This window comes from Lepidochelys kempii, chromosome 7, assembly GCF_965140285.1.
Source record: "Lepidochelys kempii isolate rLepKem1 chromosome 7, rLepKem1.hap1, whole genome shotgun sequence".
Taxonomy (NCBI): Eukaryota; Metazoa; Chordata; order Testudines; family Cheloniidae; genus Lepidochelys; species Lepidochelys kempii.
In genome coordinates this window covers 24,976,178-24,997,138 of record NC_136386.1, presented here as the reverse complement: position 1 = coordinate 24,997,138, position 20,961 = coordinate 24,976,178, and the positions used below count along the sequence as shown (strand labels likewise).

The 20,961-nt window shown below is 36.8% G+C and overlaps 1 protein-coding gene across 29 annotated transcripts in view; it reads left to right on the top strand.

The window, feature by feature from the left end:
* The window catches only part of SLMAP (sarcolemma associated protein), a 161,785-nt gene that overhangs the window by 121,261 nt on the left and 19,563 nt on the right, over window positions 1-20,961 (top strand). For 9 of the 29 annotated variants that reach the window (XM_073351463.2, XM_073351454.2, XM_073351465.2 and 6 more), the window contains 6 exons: window positions 3,588-3,644; window positions 7,144-7,224; window positions 7,509-7,568; window positions 15,900-16,022; window positions 16,877-16,951; window positions 19,694-20,014. In XM_073351463.2, coding sequence (XP_073207564.1) covers window positions 3,588-3,644; window positions 7,144-7,224; window positions 7,509-7,568; window positions 15,900-16,022; window positions 16,877-16,951; window positions 19,694-20,014 — 717 coding nt within the window. Of the gene's footprint in view, window positions 1-884; window positions 969-3,587; window positions 3,645-6,746; window positions 7,025-7,143; window positions 7,225-7,508; window positions 7,569-15,899; window positions 16,023-16,876; window positions 16,952-19,693; window positions 20,015-20,961 lie in introns of those variants that run through there. The other 20 variants (XM_073351448.1, XM_073351449.2, XM_073351450.1 and 17 more) reach the window with 7 other exon arrangements.

Genomic DNA, 20,961 nt, shown 5'->3' with positions numbered 1-20,961 from the left:
GCAAACATGCAATCTAACTTTAAAACAATTATTTGCACTTTACCTCTGAAGTACACAGTCTCAGTAAATAATTCTTAAAATAAACTACTATACTGTATAAGCATGCCAGCTTCTCAAGGAGCAGTCATTGGAGAATATCAGTTCTGGTATGGTAATCAAAATCTTTAACAAATGCATAAACATATTCAGCCAAAAATATGGATATATCTGTTTTTTTTCAAATAGTTTACTTTGTAAGCCCCTCTCGAAAATAAGTTTCTCAAAAATATACAGACAGGAGTACTTCAGATTCTCTAACAAATCCAGTGTCTGCTAGCCTTACTCATGTTGAGTAATAACTTACTGCAGAATTGTGGAATAAGGTGCTAATCTTAAGTAAAGAAAGCCGAATTTGGTCCTATGGTTTTCTTTGCTTACTTTCTTGCTACTTCCCTATTTGGGGTTGCAGCTTTTATAGAATTCTTCCAAAACTCGTGATTGAATTCCAGGGTGTTGTACAGATTGGTCTCTCTAAGGTCCGCTAATACCCAGTCCATGTATCAAGACTTTGCTTTCCCTCTTGGTCATCTTCCACCCACAACCACTGCAAGAGCAATCATACCAGTATAGCTCTCCGGTTTCTGCTGGATATGCTCAAATCAGCATAGCCTAGTTTTCCTCAATTTGTTTTCAATTGGAGCAACCCCCACATTAGTCCCTTAAGAACCTCATTTTGTTTCCCATCACGGCATGTCTTTCCATCTGAACATCTTCATTTCTGTAGTGGAGAGCATACTGAAATCTTTTCTAATGGCTGGCCTAGTCACGGTCCCATATATTTGGATGGATCAAATTAGTTTTTTACACTGTAATTTTTAACATTATTGGTATCTTCTTGTCACAAGGAACTGGAGTCAGTTCCCTCCATTTGCACCAAAATGCTGGGCATATCGCAGGATGGCACCATAGGCACCAACCATTGATCCCAGGTATTTAAATTATTTCACACTTCTAAGCTGTCTGTCTGTGATGTCCTTTATGGTCCTGCTCCCCACACTTGTCATAGCCTCGATTTTACCAATATTCACTCTAAGTCTAGCCTGCTCAAAACTATGTTGCCACATTCCAAAGTTGGTTTGCAGGGTCTCAAAATCTCCTACATATATCACCAAGTCCTGTGTATTTATTACTATATATAAATATGGCCAAGTCAAAACAAACTTTTCCATTTGCTTTGAACTTTGTTGATACTTCATGGCATCTTGCATACTATTGTTAAACTGTTGTACAGTATACAAATGGAAAACATCAATAGCAGCTTTTAATCAATCAGCTGTATTCATGTGTGATGTTGGGTTTACTGAAGAAGTTATGCCAAAAATCAAACTGTGGTCTGCAAAGCCTGTATTAAACTCATAAACTGTCTCTACACACATGAACACACTATGAATCACTGTGGTGGAGGAAACGTTAAAAATTAGTTTTTTTCATCAGAATTCTTAATAAAAAACATGTAGAAAATACACTGCTGAAAGCAATTTGAGTTGGCCAGGAAAATAGACAAAGGTCAAAAAAGACCAACTTCTTTTTTTTACACTAATTGTAGACTGCTTTTAGTTTTGACCATGCATGGATTTGTGCAGAGTCCAAAATCTGCAACACATTTTGCTGCCCTAAACTAGTCACACATTCATTCTAACTAATTGTTTTATGATGTGACTGCCACTGTTACGAATGGAGTCATTCTCATCTATAAATCAGGCAGGTGAGTAGCTAATGTGGATGCAGGATTCTTATGTTCAGCTCCTTCTCCAGGGGGGTGGGCAGTCTTCCTCAGGTGCTTTTTTGCCTTGCTAGAAGAAACTGTGGCTGGTGTATATGTGAAATCCAGTCTTTTTTTTCTGACCTCAGTAGAGTTCTGTAACAACATGGAACAAGGCAAGACAAAGGATACTTCTCTTTTTTGCCCTGCTCCTCCCTTCCTCTTGCTCCCCCCCCCCCCCAAAGCCAGGAAAGAAGGGTTGAAAATGCTTTGGGCAGGAGATCTATTGTGCCCCCGCCCCCAACACACACACACAATCCACCCACCATGGCTTCATACAACTGCTGTAGCTTGGTCTGAATGATTGGTGGGAGAGGAAATGAGTTGTGAATTGGGTGACTATCCTGTGCTTCAGCAACCTCTCAAAGCACTTCTTCACTGTGAATGTACTCAACAATGTGGCTCAAGATTCCATCTTGTTAACGGGCAATATCTTGGCTACTTGCATCCTTGCTTTAAGATCTTAGTCTGTTCTAGGGTGTAGATAGCTCCTCTGAACTTTCTCTTTACTCTCCAGAGGCATACTGGGGACTTAATCTTGAAAGGTCTTGGAGAAAAAAAAACTACCTCCCCACTCCGGCTTCGTATGGGAGACACTCATTTTACTTGATTCCTCATCCATCTTTTTCATGAGGCAATCTTTAGTGAAGTACAGACCAAGAACAAACTTGAGCATTGCTTTTGCAGTCAGGGATTTAAATCCAAAGCTTCTTACAGCCAGAGGAAAACTAAAGATAACCAACTCTAACCACTCTTGTCTCTCCTTACCCTGTTCAGCACTGGAGGGGTATTTTACTGTTACTTTGTATCTGGAGCAGGATTACCTCAAACTCTTGGGTGCCCATCTTTTTGAGTAAACATTTTTACTATATTCAGAACAATCACTACAACTATTTCTCCCACTTGAAAAACAAAAACAAAAAACTGTATCTTTTCTGCTCCAAAAAAACCAGAACAACACAAACACACAAGCAGATCTTCCTGTAATGAGAAAGGGGAGAAGAGCTGAAGATTCCATAAATTGGTTAGGGACCTTGCTATTAGAATCTCTCATATTAATTGTGGCTTTTTTTTTTTTTTACACTGCCCATCACTGTATTAAGATTTCCTTGATTTTTGGGAAAACGAGGACAGTTCCCATTCGGGTCTTCCATAACAGGTTCTCTAAGGCACTTACTTAGCAGTGAGGCGCAAATAAGACTGTTACCCTGGGAGTCAAAACGTTGTGCTAAATGCCCACTGTCCAAGCCCATTTGAATACATGCTCATCATCCCACTCTTCTTTTTGTGTAAAATGGCTCTTCTTATGGCCATCTCTGTGGGCACCTGGTCACAGGAACTAGAAGTGGAGATCTGGGGAGGCTATAAATTCAGAAACTCCACTTTCTCATAAATCTAGTTTTTCTAAGAAGCTGGTAAATGCTAATTGTTCTCAGTTTGACTTTTCAGTCATATATAAAAAACCGCTAGAATAACTTTACAAAGTAAAATTAATCCTTCATTAATTAGCTGAAGTATTTAAGAATGGATATTATTAAATAGTAAAAGCAAATACTTAACATAATTTCTGCTGTATTCATTATGCTTCACATTATAGCAAAGTTATAGTTAACTGCGTGATGATCTGCTTAGTTTCCCATGCCAGAATCAAATTTTTGTTTAAGCAGGGGTATGGAGTAATACTGTCCTCTTTAAATTTGGTCATGGAATGTGGACGACATAGACATGTACAAGGAAATGTTTGCTGAATATGGACTTGGATAGTAACATTTATTTTGTTTGGCAGACAAGTTCATAGACGAAGGACATCTAACCAAAGTGGAAGAAACAAAGCTTCTGAGAGGTTAGATTTCTGATTTATATAACTCATTTTGAAACATGTTTTATGTAATGGGTCTGTTTTAAAATAAGTTTCTGATTTAAACCAATAACTTAGTAATATTTTTGTTAAATACTGGAAATATAAGGTAACTTTTTAACAAGTCCACAAAGAGAGTAAATATAGTTAGTGTCCATTGATACATCACTATATAAGTATTTTAGGGGGAGAAACCAGAAGGAAACTATACTTTGAGGGATGGGGGTGTGTGGTGGACTGTTCTTGACTGACTTACCTGTGTATTTCTCATCCAAAGTTTTTTTTTTTTTAAAAGGAATTTTTTGCAAATTAAAATCTCTCACTACTAAATAAATTTCAGACTGAGTTTTTTCACTGAGCAGAACCAGAAAATATTAGTTAGTCTTAGTTAACAGATAAGAGGGAAAAGGTGTGGGTTTTTGTAAATAATCTAGAAATATCCTAACAGTGTTAAAATGAACCCTAATCTTATAAACCTGCTTTTTTAAAGATAAAACATGAATGTGCAACCCTTTAAAGTTTGTCACTTTCTTGTTTCACACTCTTTTTATAAGGAAAACTAAAATACAAATATTTATTTGGGCAACTTAAGTCCCTTAATATTAATGAGCCTCATGTTGCAGAGCCAAAATCAGGAGTGCTATAGATGTTAGTAATTTATGATAGTCCCCACATTGAGCACAATATTAACAGTTTAATATTTTGTTTGTTCAGTGGATATAGTGGTAAAGTGCTGACATTTAACCATTAACATTTTCATCCTTTTCTTCATGAATGTTTCTTAATATATCAGAGTATTGATTTCTGCCCATTTATTAGCATAGATATTGTTACATTTAAACATATTTTGGTCGTTCAGGATTCCAACTTTGTTTTTAGAATTACTTCATCTTCTCTGTGCAACTCCATTTTAGCTTGTTGCCGAGCTTGTATAACTCTAGACAACATGCCATGTTTGGCAAAAGAATGCATACAATAAGCCTAACTGTAATTTAACACTTGCATGCCAGTATTATCTTGCAAAATGATGAGCTATTTTTAGTATCTATTAATAGTGTAATAAGTATGGTGTCGTCAAATTTTAAAATAGACTTTATTTTATTGTCTCATTTATTAAAGTAACTCACTTTCACTATTGAAAGTGTGAAAAAATGGAAATGAAAGAAAAATCCCAGGAAAGAGCTTTGTGTTACCAAATTGTGGTATATAAAAATTAGGCAAGTTTTTCATCAAAGTGCAATACTTGCAGATTTTGAAAAAGTGAGCTTAGTATTCATGAAAGTAGGGGACGAATAAGTGACTTACACTAAATAGTTGTACAGTTAGCTATTGGGCCAGATTTTGATCGCAGTTACATTGCAGTAAACTCTGAGTAACTGAGATCAGAATCGGACTGCTGAATGAATTTCCTTCCTTAAGACTGCCACTGCTCCTCCTGAAAATACCCCTATTATTTTTGATATTTGTTTTAGGCTTCTTAACCAAGGATGACCAAAAAACTACCTGAACATTTGGTGTCAAAAAATTTTAAAATAGACTTTATTTTATTATCTCATGTATTAAAGTTACCCAATAATACTTAAAATGGCTATTATCTGTGTAAATTGTTTCCATCAGTGTTGAAAAAGACTCCTTAGTTTGTAATTTTGGTATTTTGTTTAGCAAAACCTGAAAAATCTAACATAACATCTATGATAAACCATAAATACATTCATAATTGAAGATTTAACAGTTCTTTAAATATAAATAATATTGAAAGTGTGAAAAGATGGAAATGAAAGAAAAATCCCAGGAAAGAGCTTTGTGTTACCAAATTGTGGGATATAAAAATAGCTGCCAGAACTCATGAACCATCATTCTTCGGGGAATGTGTATGTTGATGGCTACCACTTTCTTTCTTGACTAACGTCTGTTAACAAAAAATGAGGTATCTTGTTTGTTGTTTACTTTCTGTTGTGACTCCCACAACTGGATATTCCTCTGACATAATGACCTGGTACAATCTTTTTTTACTTTGTCTGAAAGTATGAAAGGAAAAAGTGTATTCTGTTAATCTATCTGTCTCTTTCCCTTTGACTACTTGTCTGTTTCCCAGAGCAAGGACTTTAGTTTCTGTTGAATTTGTTTTTGCTTTTCAGTTCCATGGAGTCATTGTGTGACAAGAAATAGCAAGTTCACGATATCTGATATCAAATTATGTAAAAGAAAGTTATGCCAATCCCGATAGGTTTCCCATGCACTTATTTGTCTATAACTGCATATTCTTTCTTCCCTCTTCTGCCAGATGCTTTTTTTTTCTTTTGGCATGTACATTAAATATCAGCAGGTGAAGACAGGATTTGTGATAGTGCTTCATGCTGATATGGAAGGAAAGACTCTATACTGGGAGCATTATAATAGCTGTCTATCTAAATCCCTCATTACCTGGCACTTGTGCCCGAGGAGAAGGGTCCTCCAATTTGTGGGTAGACAATTGTGCTATCCAAACAAGCCAGAGCGCAATGAGCGAGGAATAGTTTATTATATGTGTCCTCAAGCCTTGATGATGAGGGCATGATTCATAATTCTTGTCTTTTGGTCCACCACCATTGTGTCTGCATGCATCCATCTGAGCTAAATTGAAGTTCAGAAATAAAATTAAGCTATTACAGGCATATAAAGTGAGTCTTTGGCCTTGTTGAGTCAAGCGGACTGTTGCATGGGAAAAGGATGAATTAGTTAATGAAGTCCACTACCCTTCCCGTTTTCTCTCTTTGTGAGGTCTCTAGACCTAGCCAAAAAACTGCTTTCATGGTTCCACTAAACTTCATGTAACTATCTAGTGGACAGAATATAGGAGGCTGATCCATAAGCCCTTTCAGAGGTGCTTTTGTGCAGGCATGTAGACCATTTCCTATTAACATAACCTAAACTTAAAACTATTTTTTAAAAACTAGTTAAAATACTGATGATTCACATTACTAAGATTAATCTTTATTCATAGTTCATTTCAAATTTATATTACAACACAATGCACGTAGGCATCTATTGCTGTTGTTTTACTTATTCAAAACACTGCAAAATCAAGTTTTGTTCTCAGCAGCATTTTCTTTCCATCATGATACAATATCTGTATTGTTCTGGAAATGTTGCTGCTGTTTTTTTCTGATTTGTTCCCGGAAAGACTGAACAAAACAACCAGCTTTTACACTGGGTTCCAACTGGCAAGAGTACAACTTTAAACAAAAGCTGAGGCTATCTACGAGGCAGTTACCATCTCATGTTAGACTGTAACATTAAATATGTGATCCTACGGCTGTTTAATTCATTTTGGAGTGGGATTTTAAAGCCACAAGAAAAACCCTGGCTTTTATTAAAGCACAAGTGTAACAGTTTTCTTCAGTTCTGCACTTTAAGCAGCATCTAGCAGTAGATCTAGAATTTCTACTAAAAGCCATAGGAAACACACACACATTTTAATTGAGGTTCTCTTTGTCTCTTACAGAAAACCAAGCAAGAGCAAAAGAATCTGATTTGTCAGATACTCTTAGTCCAAGCAAGGAGAAAAGCAGCGACGACACTACAGGTAAATTTGTGTGTAAATTTCTGCAAAATGGCTTTGGTGTTGGTAAGTATGTTAAGGTTTGCTATTAGAATCTAGAACATAAGGTACACTTTATATTTCGCTCAGCCAAATCAAGTGTAATTAAAGAACAACATGAGATATAGTATTTTGCTACCTTGTAACCAGTTTGGGGTAGGGGGAGAGAGAGGACAGTAAAGGTTTCTCCGGTCTGTTTGTAGAATCTGTTTGTAGAACTTGACTCTAGTCTACCTGCTGTTTTAAAGCAATTTAAATTTTTTGTTTAGATGCCCAAATGGATGAACAAGAGCTAAATGAACCTATTGCTAAAGTATCTCTTTTAAAAGGTAAACAAATTTCCATATTTTTTTAACTTTAAGATGTAGTGTGACAGACCCACATTCTGAATAATACATGTGTGTTTTATTTTAGGACTCTATATTTCTGTCAGATGAATATTTGTAGTTAAGTGAGAAGTGCTCAAGTTTAAATATTTAAATTACTTTATTAAGGAAGTATGTTTGAAAAGAAATTGTGATTCATTCATCTGAAATTAATGTAGCCAACTGTTAGTGTAGAGATAAGTGACATTTTAAATTAGAGTAATCTTTTTTCCCAGTTCACACCAGTACTGTTAAAATAAATCTTCATGTATAACTTAAAGCACGAGTCAAGAAAATAGTTTCTCTTTGTGTTCTGTTTCTTGGTTAATAATCCGTGTATCTCTTCTGGTCATTGTTACCCAATAATGCTTAAAATGGCTATTATCTGTGTAAATTGTTTCCATCAGTGATGAAAAAGACTCCTTAGTTTATAATTTGGGTATTATTTATATTTAAAGAACTGTTAAATCTTCAATTATGAATGTATTTATTGTTCATCATAGATGTTATGTTAGATTTTTTCAGGTTTTGCTAAACAAAACAGCCTACGTTGGATATATTAGCTTTGGACATTTAAATTAGAAAATAAAATTCTTCTGCATGAGACCTTCATACTGCAGTCAGACTTAAAAATGTATTTACTATTTAACTGCAAACTTGCCATGTTCAGCAAATTAATTTTTTCAAATTGATCACATGAAAAATAGTTTAAATACAAGTGATAAAATATTAATATACCATTATATTTAACATGTTGAAAGGTAAACTTTTGCTTCAATTCTGTAATTATAGATTTTTTTTTCTTTTATGGTCAGCAATGACACAGTTCTTATGTTGGGTTACAAATAAAAGGAACACTACTAACTTTTTGTTTGCTCGCAAAACCTGGAAATCATACAGAAACCTGAAAGGCTAACATAAAATCTCTTCCTCAATTGTATATGTTTTCCCAGTTTTCCCAGTATATGTTTTCCCAGTTTTTTACTGGAAAAGATGAGAGGTTTTTATATCTGAAGTACTTCAGATCAATTACAAAATGTTCCGTGAAATAGCTAACCAACAAAAATATAGCTTATATAGCTTATTTTGGCAGATTAGAGCCTGGTGAAACAGTTTAAGAACTCAAGTGTTTGAAAAGTCAAGGACATACCAATGAGTTTGGTTTTGTAACTGTAATTAATGCCATTAATGGGAACGTAGAGATATTCACTGACTTCATCTGCCAGTAGATAAAATTTAATACTGTCATGTTCCATAAGTGAACATAATTACTTTAATAATTTTAGTAGTAAAGTTCAATGTGTGGAATGTGTTGCTGCTTTCGAAGAAAAGCTACATGAATATTACTGGTTGTGAATTTTAACAACATGTGTTGTTGAAGTAGACAAACCTTGGCGTACAAAATACGTGTGCATACTTCAGAATGTGTTAGTCTGTAGTTCTTCTTAAGCAAGACAGAAAGCCAAGAAATAATTTGCAATATGTCATGTAGTAAAATAGCAAATCCCTGTTCAACCCACATTTCAAATATATATATTTCAACCAGGAACTGATTTCTAATGTTGAAATGTAATTCATTAATCCCTCTGTTTTTAATATATTAACTTTTGTCTTAAGGCCTGTGGTTGAAGAATTATAATTCAACTATGTAAATGAGTTCAAGGCTGAAATTTGTAAAACAGGGTATCAGACCATGAAAGAATTCATTTATTTAAATATCAGTTTGTCTTGTAAAATATGCATTCTGTACTGTAGGCAAAAAATGCCTTATTACAGAGGTATTACTTTTACCATTCTAAAACAATTTATTTTTTTTAAGAGCAATTCTGGAAGTCAACATGATTTTAATCATGTTTTTGGTGGGGGAAAAAAAGTAATGGTGGAAAAGAGCTGGAAGACCATCTAGTTCCCTTTCCTATAATATGCAAGTGGGTTCCTATTGATTTATTCATGAATGCTTTAGCTACCCTATATCTGCTTATGTCATGTGAGAAGAGAAGGTTTTGGCTAATCAGATCCCAGCAAAATCAAACATTAGTTCTCTCAAACGGCACTAAAACCTGAGATCCCAAATCAGTCACGTTACTTTACTTAGGCCACTCCTTCAAGCAGGTATAATTATTCACACCTGTGAATTATTTATATGTGCTGTAACATCGTTTCCACAGTTGAAAATCCAAGTAGTCGTCAATACTGAACTTCCAAATTATTTCCAGCAGGAAAGTAATTTTATTTTTTATATTTTAGTATTTTGTCTTGCCATACAAGAGAAATAATACTGCTGTTGCCCCTTCTCCAAAGTCTCCACCCCCTCCCTGCCCCTACTGGACTCCTTCCCCAAATCCCTGCCCCAGCCCCGCCTCTTCCCCACCGCCTCCCCTGAATGTGCCGGTTTCCCGTTCCTCCCCCCTCTTTCCCACAGCTTATGTTGCGAAACAGGTGTTTCGTGGTGGCAAACGCTGGGAGGAGAAGCGGGGATGGCGCGCTCAGGGGAGGAGGCATAGGTGAGCTAGGGCAGGGGGGTGGCGGGGAGCAGCTGGTGGGTGAAGAGCCCCCACCAATTTTTCCCTGTCAGTGCTCCAGCCCTGGAGCACTGACAGAGTTGGCACCTATGACCTCATTGATTTGCATGCTGAAATTGTTTATTGCTCCTTACAGTCCATTATTATGAAATATCTTTTAAATATCTTCAGCAACAAATCATTAACTTCTATTGTAATAATTTCACACATTGCCTGTAAGCCAGCGATTTTATTTAACAAACTTTTCAGAGTGCTGCATTAGGCATCTCACTTCCCTCTCTACTAAAGAGGACCTTACTTGTTAGAGTAGGACTCAGTTGGCTTAGCTATGCATTAGTAGAGTCATTGGAATACAAAAGTTTTTTTTTTTTTTTAAATAGAAGCTGTTCCTGGGGCTTCTAGGGAAATGCAGAAGTGTCAGATGGACAACTAGTGTTTCAGTTTGTTCAGTTATTTACTTGAATGTAGAAAACAACTTAGGAAGTTACTGTAATTCATGGAACAAGAGGATGGTGATACATTTAATTCTGCTTCCATGTGTGTTTTCTATCATTAAACTTGTTCAAATTTGTTAATGCTGTTTCTATTTTATACAAGCCGAAGTGTGGAGGAAAAAATCCATAATACTTTTGTGCATTTGCCAGACTGTTTTGTTGATGAGGTAATGTGTTCATCAGCCACTAATAGAGGTTTCTTGAACTTTGCCTTTTGAAGACAGGCTAAGTCTGTCAGTGGTTGATAATTTCAAACGAAAGTTGAAGAATTAAAAATAGGTGTCTGTGTCCAACAAATACAGCACCAGGAAACAATCAAGGCAGCTAGCACTGATAGTTCTTATCACCAACTTCCTAATGTTTCTTTAGATTGCAAATGATGTATTCAGTTGTTACTTAATACAGTTGGCATACTCAGTGTTTCAGGAATTTGACAAAAACTTGTGATTTTAATCTAATTTATTTGATTTCAGTTGAACAATTTTTTCAGTTGAAAGTTTTCCCCAGAGGGAGGCTCGCTATTGGATAGGGTCCTTCAAGGCCCTGGAAGTGAGCTAGGTGCCTCAAATATGAGAGCTGTGCAAATGTCTGTCTTCATGAAATTTCTTCCACAGATTCTGACTGTTATGGATGCACATGGATATGGGACAATTAAAAGGCAGAGCCTGGCCAGGGTTCTGTGTTTGTGTATGGACACTAAGACCACTTCTATAAAGGCAACCATATAGGTGGAGTTCTCTTGGTGCCTTTTTTTTTTCCTTGCCTGCCATCAGATTTGGAAGTGTTGGTCTGATCTGGGTTTTATTTTCCCTGTAATTACTTTCTAGGGCATTAAAATATATTTGATGGCAGATTCTGACATTGGAAAGATAATTTTAAATTGTGTGGGAAATGTTTCCACAAGTTGTCCCTCACAGACCATCATAAGATATTCCTCAAATGTTTGTGACATGGCTCACAGCCTTAGGAAGAATATCCATGTTCAGACTTCTTGCCTTGAACCAGGTTGGTGGGGGAACAAATGTCTCATGCCTTGGCACAAATTATACTAACTTTTACACAGCAGTTCTAATACTGTCCATGGAGACAAAATAGAAGAAATCCTTGATATTTAAGGAAGTGATTAATTTATTCTTTCAGTGCATTGATACTTTGATATAGGGCACAAGCTTTAAGGGTTGGCATATAGAGCCAGCACTGACTTCTGTCCCCCCTGGAGTTCTGATTATCTTAGATACATATAACATTGGGCACTTGTCTTGAAGCTATTTTTAATGTTGCCCCTTGCGCCTTTTTCTGATTTGAGTAAATAGCAAGTTAGTCTGCCTGATATCACCTGAAGACTTTCTAATCTAGTGTAATTTGTCCTCTTCCTCTAGATGTTTTGGAAGTTGGATGCCTTCTAGACTTATGATGGCGATTTATACTTCCTTTTGGATTTGCTCATATATGAATGGTTAAGGGAATGTTTTGGGGAAAACTGCTTATTTCTCACTTTTCAGAACTCTCGTCCTTGCCACTCTCCAAGAGATGTCTATATAAACTAGAAAATTTGATGCCCTTTCTTTCCCTATCACACTTCACTTTGTGTCAGTGTCTGCTTTTGGGAGGGGGGTTTGTCCTATTTTTATCTTGGCCTTATTACTTCTTTTATAGGTCACAACTATTTGTGAGGTCAAGAAATATTGTTTTGATGAAGAACTTACATCTAGATAAATATTCTAAAATATTTTGTTTTTCCTTTCACTTTTTTCCCATGTGAAAGATTAACTCTTAAAGATTGAAGTGGTTTACCACTGAGCAGTCTTCAAATACTGTTTAGAACTCTCATATCACTGATAAGTTTACATGAATTCCTTCTACAAATTTTTGTGTGGCAATTAGAGGGAAAATCGTACAATATTTATTTTGGGATGATCATACTCTAGTCCCATTTAGACTTAAGAAAATATTGTGTGCTATTCTAGATGTGGAAATATACATTCCACAAATTTTAATGGAAACCCTTAATTAAAGCTCGAATGGTCAAAACATTAAGCCCAGCCTTTTAGAATTGCACTCAAAATTCCCACAAGCAAGGGAAAGAGCAGGTAGATTGTGTGTTTCAATTCTGATTAAAGTTGTTCTGAAATTTGCAAAATTATACATTTACAAACTAATTGCCACACAGTTGAGTAATCATTGATTACTATGTAGAGCTGGTTGATAACTTTTTGATAAAATTTTCTTTGTTGGAAATATTGATTCATAAAAACTGGAGCTCTTTGAGATGTACTGGGCTCGAGGAAACTATGTCAAGAGAGGTTTCTCAGGTTCCTGATGGAATTTCTGGTCAAAATAAGAGCAACTGACCCCCTGACGAGCCTGGTGACTATGGCAGTCATTTGGAATGCGGGAAAGTCAGGCTGAAGTTCTTGTTCTACCTGATTCGGGGCAGGTACTTGAACCCAGGTGTCCGACGTTCCAGGTGAGTGCCCCTAGTCACTGGGCTGTAGAGTCAATTTCTCTTTCTTTCTCTGACCCAATTAATATTTATGTATATAAAGTGGAATAGCTCAAACAGGAAAGAGATCTGAGTTCAAACCTCTGCTCAGAATCAATCTGTCCTGTTTGAGCTGTTCCATTTTGTATAAATAAATATTTGTTTGGTCCGAGGAGGGTGGGGAAGAGGAAGAAAACCCACAAGTATGGCTATTGCCTTCTCCCACTCTGTGGGCCTGTCTGATAACTTGAATAGTTTTCCAGCTCCTAAGGAACAGTGTTACTGTTAAAATGGAATCTTCAATTGATGGCAGAGAAGCTGCCCACCAGAGATCTTAGCTGAGATTTCTACTCTATCTATGGGTGGGGCACTACTTCTTTACCATACCTGACTTGAACACAACTTGTTTTCAGTACATGAATGAAAAGGTTGACAACCTCATTAGGCAGGACAAAATGTCCAACTACATAAGCATTTGTCTCTGGGAGACTGAGAACAATACCTCTATAATAAAGAGAAACTGTGGTCAGAAACTCTGGTAGACCATAGAAGAAAATGTTTTGTTCCGTTTTTTCAGTATTCCCTTTTTGTCCTTTTTTATAATTCCACTCTGTAAAAATCTAAACGTTAAAAGTGTGTTCTTGTTTTCTTTTTAAAAAAGCTGGAATCATTACTTCCCTATCCACAAGGCAATTGCTGTGGAAATTAATTGTAGGGCTTAATTTTTATATCCTTGTAATGATCAAAAAGCTATTCTCTTACATTTCTTGTCTCTGCTGGAGATGTTGTAATGGACACCTTACCTATATTTTGAGGATATAATAAGACACAAAATTGTGGACACAAGCAACATGAAATATATATTAATATTCAGTTTGACAAAAATCCAATTTGTTATATTTTAGGGGAGACACCTGCAACAGTGGTCAGCCACAAAGAAAGATCCATGTTCAGGATGTTAACTACCACAGCATGGAAATGTGTAACGCTACTTTGGCGTTCAAGGGGAAAATCCATTAATATGTGGTTAAAGAAATTGCAAGAGGTCCAAGACATGGAGTTTATTACTGCACGAATAAGACAAGCACAAGATATTTTTCTGGAGAGATGTGATATGATAAGTACTTTGTGGTGGTATGGTGAAATAGCTAGCTAAGAATAAGAAAAATGATCATTTGAGACAAGCAACTAACTAGAACAGTTATTTCCTTGATCTAATATATAGCTAAATAAATAAACAAGTATAAACAAAATATAACAAAAGTATAACTTAATACTGAACTATCAGTAGTAGTTTGGACTCTCCAGCAAAAGTATCTCTGGGTCTTGACTGGGGTTTTTCTTTTGCCCAATATAAATTAATTTTAGTTCTGTATGGATTTTGGGATTGTCAGTTTATTAACCATAAGCTATGTAATACATGCTTCTTTTGTTTCTCATGTCTGATAGCTGGACTGTCGTGTTCTTCCTATTTTTCTGCAACCAGACAATTGACTTGAATTCCTTGAAGTTTCTACCTTCCATTGATTTAATATGTGTAGTTTGACTTTGTCTGTTTCCCTATAAGGGCCTTATTTCACAAACCCTTATGTGAATAACACTTACGTGAGAAATGTTAAATGCGTCAGAGTTTCAAAGATCACATCTTAATATTGCAAATTCCTTGGAGCTAGAACTGCCTCTTTCTCCTGTAGTCTACCGAGTCATACTACTGGTACTCCATTATTAATAGACAATGAGAATGATATGCTGTTATTAGTTAAGGTTTTTACACGTTTGTTTATATGTTTCTCTTTTTTCTGCTACTTGAGCATTCAGTAATTTTAAGTTGAAAAAGTATTTTGTATTTATTTCAGACGAATATGAATATTTCTAGTCCATTGGCACAGATGATTTCTTTTTATTCCCTGAGGTCTTTTATTTATGCAATTTTATAAATAATACAAAAACTTTGAGATGGGGAAGAACAGATTTGACAAGTTTTATGTATTCATATGTATTTTATGTAAGCATAATTCATATGCTTACCAGTATTTGAGCTAAAAATACATCCTTAGACATGATCTCAGATTAAAGGAACTTTTAATATTTTCAAAGTAATGTCACAGTGAAGCAAGTTTTTAGGCCAAAACTTGGCTTGACTTTCAGTTGGGCCGAACATCTGCTTTTCCTGTTGACTTCAAATGGCTTGCTCAGCGCTTCTGTAAAATCAGGGTGCTTTCATGTAGGTGCCTACCTTGAGACACCTAAGTTCAGAAATGTTAGCCCAAGTATGGCATTATAAATCATGTTGTGTTTTATATACTTGCATCATTGCTGAAATGACATACTGAATTCTTTCTGCTAGCAACTTCTGAAGTTGACTTTCAAAGAAACGGTGTACGTTCTTTATACTTTATAAATTACGTTACATGCACAAAAAGAACATTTAAAATGAAATATCAGCAACATTAAGGCTTCTTGAATATAATCCTGAGATATGCCAATTCTATGCAATATTTAAAAAAAAAAGTTTAAATTTCACTAAGTGTTATGTAAACTGGGATTCCTTGTATATGTTATGGTTTTTTTTTGCATGTTGGATATAACTACGATTGTTTTACTTTCATTTCACTCAAGATTAAAACAAACTGCTAAATAGATTAATGTTTTTTGCTAACTTCTACCTAACCCAGTGATAACTATTGTGGCTAATGTTGCATGATTGAAGCCAAAAACATTGCCTGTCTTTATGTGGCAGTACAAATAAAGTTGCTATGCAAACTTATGCTTCAAAATAAAAATGTTCTTTTATCAGATGAATTACAGGGTGCACAATCAGAAACAGAGACTAAACAAGAAATTCAGCAGCTGCACAAGGAGCTGATTGAAGCCCAAGAGCTAGCTAGAACAAGTAAACAAAAATGCTTCGAACTTCAAGGTGAGACAGAGATAAAAAAAGATTTGAATGACTGTCCTGTAGAATCAAATTTAAGTGCAAATCTGAATAATTGTCCTTAAGTAAATATATCAGTTAACCTTAAAAGGGGCTGCTTAAACCAATTTTGTCTAATACAGTAAATATTTTGTTTTACTGCCCATATGTAGAAAAAGGTATCTTTAACCTGCCAGTGTCTCTAGCTTATAAGTAATCTTTTATGCAAAACCTAAATTTTGGGCCTAAATTGATGTGACAGTCTCCTTTTAGCAGTACCACACCTTTAAGTGAGTTAATGAAATGCAAAATTTATTTATCTGTATGTATTCTTTGATTCATCTATTTTAATTGGACAATAAAGGTAGTTAAATGAGTTCAGTGATAGCTAGATCATTTTTTAGACTCCCCATCCATACGTCCTGTTACAATCGTATCAGTGCAAATAGCAAAAGTGTTGGTTTACTTTTGCAGAAAACTATGTAATGTAGTTCAAACTCATTGTAGTCAACATTCTTTTGGGAAATCTCTACAAATTTCTTTCTATATGCTTTCCCCTCGCACACAGTACAGTTGCATTTCCAAGATAAAACGACTGGCAATATTAATTGTTTACAATCTAAGATTAATTATACTACTACCAAAAATCGTTTAAAAGTATTAACTTTTTATTAAACTACTTACATATGCATTAGCTTTGATTTGTTGAAATCTGATTATTTTAATCTTTCAAACTCCATTTTTGGGGAAATAATTTGACTTTGAGATTAACTTTTAAATTATTAAACTATACAGCTGAAGATTTTTTTAAAATTTTGAACTAATTACAAATTTAGGCACATTTCCACTTTCATTTATAGCACTACTGGAAGAAGAGAGAAAAGCCTACCGGCTGCAGGTTGAGGAGTCCACCAAGCAAATACAGTTTCTGCAAGGTATGAAATAATTGATTTTTCTCTTTACTCTTTATACGTCAGGTATAAAAGAAAATACTTCTGTCACTTTTGGTGGCATCGGGTAACTTTTATAAAAGGAAATAATTATCTATGAATCTTAGTCTAATTTCTCTTGAGTGTAGTTGAGAGTTGAACTGTGTCAATTTATGCTTCTCAGTGATTCGTACACTACTGATTCATTGTATTTTCTAGGTTTTAGCAGGAAATAATCTATAGTGTGCATTTTTTCTCTTTCCCTTTCACCTTTAGATTCTCCAAAAAGGCCTGCTGTGCTATCTTACATTTGTCTTTTGACAGGCATTCTGAACTTGACAGGCATGCTTAATTCTTACCGTGATTTAGGTTTTATGCCCTGGTCAGCTTCTTCCCTTATTGGTAGAACTTCCCTAAATAAGTTCTTCTTCTGTCCATTCCAAAGCAACTTCCAAATTCAAAATCTGAAATAATAAAAAAAATTTAGTGAAACCACTGCCTATACTTTTATGAAGGAATGGCATTGCATTACTGGCTGTTTCCACCTGAGGTAAATAAGCAAACCATGAGTTTTCCAGCCCAAAACAGATAAAGCAAAATGGAATCCAATGCTTACATCATTTTTACATTCAAACTTGTAGATCTGGAAGCAACCATCACCAAGCTAAGGAAGAACAACTTCTAATGAGAATAAAAATAGCTACAGCAAATGAGTTTACCACTCGCACTGAAAAGTGTATAGAGTACCGCATGTGCCTTCCGGCTAAACATATTTAGGCCTTTCCCAGGATAATGCCCTCCTGCAGAAAAATCTGAGGAATAATCTGAATGAGCTGGTTGCTCTGTTAACAGCCTAGCCGAAAACTGTCTTCAACCAACCAACCAAAGCAGTAGCAAAAGTGGGAAATGTGCTTCTGGAGGAGGAGGAGAAATCTCAACAAGGATCCCCTCAAGTTGTTTCTTTGCTATTCTTTTGTAGAGTGGGAGCCACGGGCAAAAAATAAGCCTCAGTGCCTGCCCACAAACCTGGCAGACCCACACTGAGGCTGTGGGCCTCTGCTCTAACTCTTTGCGTCTGCTAGCTCCTTAGCTCCTTGCCGGTTATGCTTTACAGTGAACTCTCTCTGGTTTCACTGTCCCCAAGGACTCCTGGAACAGGGGTGGCCAACCTGATCCTGAGAAGGAGCGAGAATTTACTAATGTACATTGCCAAAGAGCCACAGTAATATGTCAGCAGCCCCCCATCAGCTCCCCCACCCCACTCCCAGTGCCTCCCAGCCACCAGCAGCCCCACTGATCAGTGCCTCAGTCTCCCTCCCCGCACCTCCCGATCAGCTGTTTCGTGGCATGCAGGAGGCTCTTGGGGAGGAGAGAGGGCAGTGCAGGCTTAGGGGAGGGGGCAGGGCCTTTGGCAGAGCCTGGGGTTGACCAGTGAGCACTTGCTGGCACATTGGAAAGTTGGCGCCTGTAGCTCCAGCCCCGGAGTTGGTGCCTGTACAAGGAGCCGCATATTAACTTCTGAAGAGCCGCATGTGGCTCCGGAGCCCCAGGTTGGCCACCCCTGTCCTGGAAGATGTTCTAGTATATTTTCTAGAAGATCTGCATGGGGTTAGGAAAGTGGACAGTGGTCAGACTCATCGCACCTCTGGCGCACCACTCTTCCTTGACCCACATCTGTGATGTCTGGAGAAGAGTGGGGGATGGGAAGGGGTAGTGCCACAGAAGCAGCTGAATCCCTACCTCCCCAAGAGTAGTGCTCCCTCCATCCATGGATGGGAAGAGTAGGGAGACTGTGAGGGCCCATGTAATTAGTCCTTGTATAATGAAAGGGCTCAGATCGGATGAGGCAATGGCTTTTGTCTGTTGCCTAAATAAAAAAAGGTGTCATGGAAACTTCATTTTAATAGCTCTCCAAATTACACCCAGTGTTTCAGAAACCATTCTAACACTGCCTGGCAGCTATTGTTACAATGAAGATTACCTTACAGCATGACCATATTTTTCAAATGCTAATAGCTTTCTAAAAAAATATTCTCTGGATATGAATCTTCTCATGTTTGACCCCAGCCCAAAGGATTCTGAGACCTTTTTATTCATTAATAACTGAGACTACACTAAAATTCAAAATTTTTCAAGAAAAAATATTCCTTACTGAAGGAATATTTATTGGTCCTTTGCCAGGTTTGATGGGGGAATAAAAATTAAAAAGTTATGCTAAATTTATCAAAAAGGTTTTCATGGAAACCAGAGAGATCCCAGAATAGCCAATAGCCTGGTGGTCGGGGCATTCACCTGGGATGTAGAAGACCCTGTTTGAGTCCCTACTCCACTGAATATTTTTAGAGTGGAACAGCTCCAACAGGAGAGATTGGGAGAGACCCACCCTAGAATAACGAATAGCTTGATAGTTAGGGATGTAGACAATGGTAGAGCAGGGACTTGAACCGAGATCTCACAGATCACCGGTGAGTACCCTAGCCACTGGGATATTGGCTATTCTGGTGTTGGAGAAGGGCTCTCTCTTACTTATTCTTACTTTGACCAGAAAATCCATCCTGGACCGGAGAAACCATTCCCATCCAAAATTTAATCCCAACTATGAAGTTAAATCTGGAACTGAGTTGCTAGAGATGTCATCATTAATCTACTCAGAGTATAGTTAAGGGAGGAGTTTTTTCCCTGTAGGTTTTCTTCAAATGTAATAAATAAACCTTAGAAAAATCTATACTTGCATACGTTATTTTCCAGCCCAGCTGCATAGGTTGCAGGAAGATATTGAGAATCTTCGTGAGGAAAAGGAGAATGAAATTTCAAGCGCTCGAAATGAATTGTTATGTGCTCAAGATGAGATTTTGCTCCTTCAGCAAGGGGCAGAAAAGGCTGCATCAGAACGAGAAACTGATATTGCTGCTTTGCAAGAAGAGCTGCAGGAGGTGCGGGCTGAACTTGAACGCTGGCGGAAAGAAGCCTCCGAATACGAAAAAGAAATTGTCAGTCTTCAAGCCAGTTTCCAGCTGCGATGTCAGCAGTGTGAGGATCAGCAGAGAGAGGAAGCTACTCGTTTACAAGGTAAGAAAGTCATGACCCATCCTGATGGGAACTGTCACAATCACTTTGATGTCTGAGTGGCAGATATTTAGAATTAAATTACTCAGGTCATTATTATTGTGTATTTTCTTTACTATCAAAATCCATAGTGTAAACAAATTTGAAATTTAACTAGAAACTTCGCATGAATACACTACATAATAATTCTACACTGCTTTCTGTCACTTAAATGGGAATTTAAATTTTGTCTAATTGTTCCTATAAGATATTCGTTATAAACGTAGCTATGCTTTTCATTGAAATAAGAGTATTGTGGCACTAGCTGAAAAGCATGGCAAAGTCCACATATTATAGGAATATACATTACTACAGGAGTTGCAAAGTGTTCAGCAAATCTCTGTAGCTATAATCTTCTAGACATTTGGCTAAGAGGCCTGGAGGATCCACTGGCTTCCAGTTCACTTCTGCTGCCAGTTCAAGGAATTGATCCTTTCAGTGCAGTCTATCAGCTGTCAAGACTATTGCACTCATATTGGGCAATACAGGTTGCAAACCATGATCACGTGAGAGCAGGCAACAAGGCATTTCTCAGAGGAGGGAATCCAGCTAGGGAACAAATTCCCAAGAGAGAGAAAACTAATCTGGAGTCTGGCACATTTAGGTCACACTTCAAGATCTACCTCTTTCACAAAAACTTTACCACAATAACAAGAGTGACACAACTACTTCTCCCAACCAATCTCTTTCACTACAAGAGGATCTTATTTTTTCCAAGGAAGAGCCATAGACTCCAGAAGTTCACTAGGGATCTTGTTGTGCCAATCTGCTAACCTGCGATGTGCTCAGATACTACAATGATGGGCACCAATACAAAAACTATATAGATGATGAATGGAACTGCACCCTACAGTACTGCACTCCAGTAGCATCTTACAGTGTCAGCCCCAATTCTGGTGTGTATCTTGAAC